We start from the raw sequence: 998 nt of genomic DNA, 5'->3' as shown, positions 1-998 counted from the left end.
GCTGGCCGCGGGCTGCGCGCTGGGCCTGCGCCTGGGCCGCGGGCGGGGGGCGGCGGACCGCGGGGCGCTCGCCTGGCTCTGCTACGACGCCCTGGTGCACTTCGTGCTGGTAAGTGCCGTCGCCTCCGACCGCGGAAACGCGGGCGGCCGCGCCCCCGTCGGGACCCTTCCCGCCCCATGCGCGGGAGTTTCCTGCAAAGGACGGGGTGAGGGGGTCCAGCGGCTTCCTGCCGCGACGCGGCCGCTCAGCCCCTTGGCGGGAGGAGCCTGGAGGCCGCGGGGCTGCCCCGCTCGGAGCTCTGACGCCCAAGGTCGAGCAGAGCGTGCGGCTTCCCTCGCGCTGCAGATTCCACCACCGAACTTAAAACAACCCCCAAAGTGGGGGGAGAATTGCTCCACGTGTTATGAGTTTGACTGTAGGCCACTCAGAGGCGAAAACTTTGGCTTCCTCGTCTTTGTAACCTGCGCATAACTGTTGAACTGAAAATAACCGAGAGTTGAAATCGTGTTTGATTGCCCCGGAGGGAGCCAGGAGAGGGGATAAGGCTACTGCTGCGCAAAGGCCCAGGTCTGTACCGAGACAAACCAAAAACCGGGCCTTAATAGTAATCACCATTTATCGGGTGCCTGCTGTGTGCCAGCCACAGTACGGTGTTTAAAATTGCTGATCTTTACGACACCCCATAAACGAGTTATTGCTGTCCCCATCTTACAGAGGCGTAAACAAGCCCTGCAAAGTTAGGTGACTTTCCAGTGCCACACATGTGGTGTGACTCTGAGTTGCCTTAGTCTGGCTCCAAAGCTTGCACTTTGTATCATTCCAGGCTTTAGGAAACTTGTCTTTAAAAATTCAGCCCACTTCATAAATAGCAAGGAAACCTGCATTTAAAGGAATTCTTTTGAAATGTTCCCCCCCCCCCCGCCCTTTTTTTTAAAACTTTAAAAAAAAAAAAAAAAAAAACTATGCCAAAATATCTTCTTTTTTTTTTTTTGGGAAA

The 998-nt window shown here is 55.4% G+C and overlaps 1 protein-coding gene across 1 annotated transcript in view; it reads left to right on the top strand.

Annotated features, from left to right (window-relative positions):
* Position 1: 1 nt before the first annotated feature.
* The window catches only part of EBPL (emopamil binding protein-like), a gene marked incomplete at its 5' end in the record, with an annotated part of 27,894 nt that continues 26,897 nt past the window's right edge, over positions 2-998 (top strand). The window contains one exon of the mRNA XM_008569936.1: positions 2-109. Coding sequence (XP_008568158.1) covers positions 2-109 — 108 coding nt within the window. The remainder of the gene's footprint in view (positions 110-998) is intronic.

Source organism: Galeopterus variegatus, unplaced genomic scaffold (assembly GCF_000696425.1).
Source record: "Galeopterus variegatus unplaced genomic scaffold, G_variegatus-3.0.2 Scaffold545, whole genome shotgun sequence".
Lineage (NCBI taxonomy): Eukaryota > Metazoa > Chordata > Mammalia > Dermoptera > Cynocephalidae > Galeopterus > Galeopterus variegatus.
The sequence above is the reverse complement of the archived record's forward strand: the minus strand, read 5'-3'. Positions and strand labels throughout refer to the sequence as shown.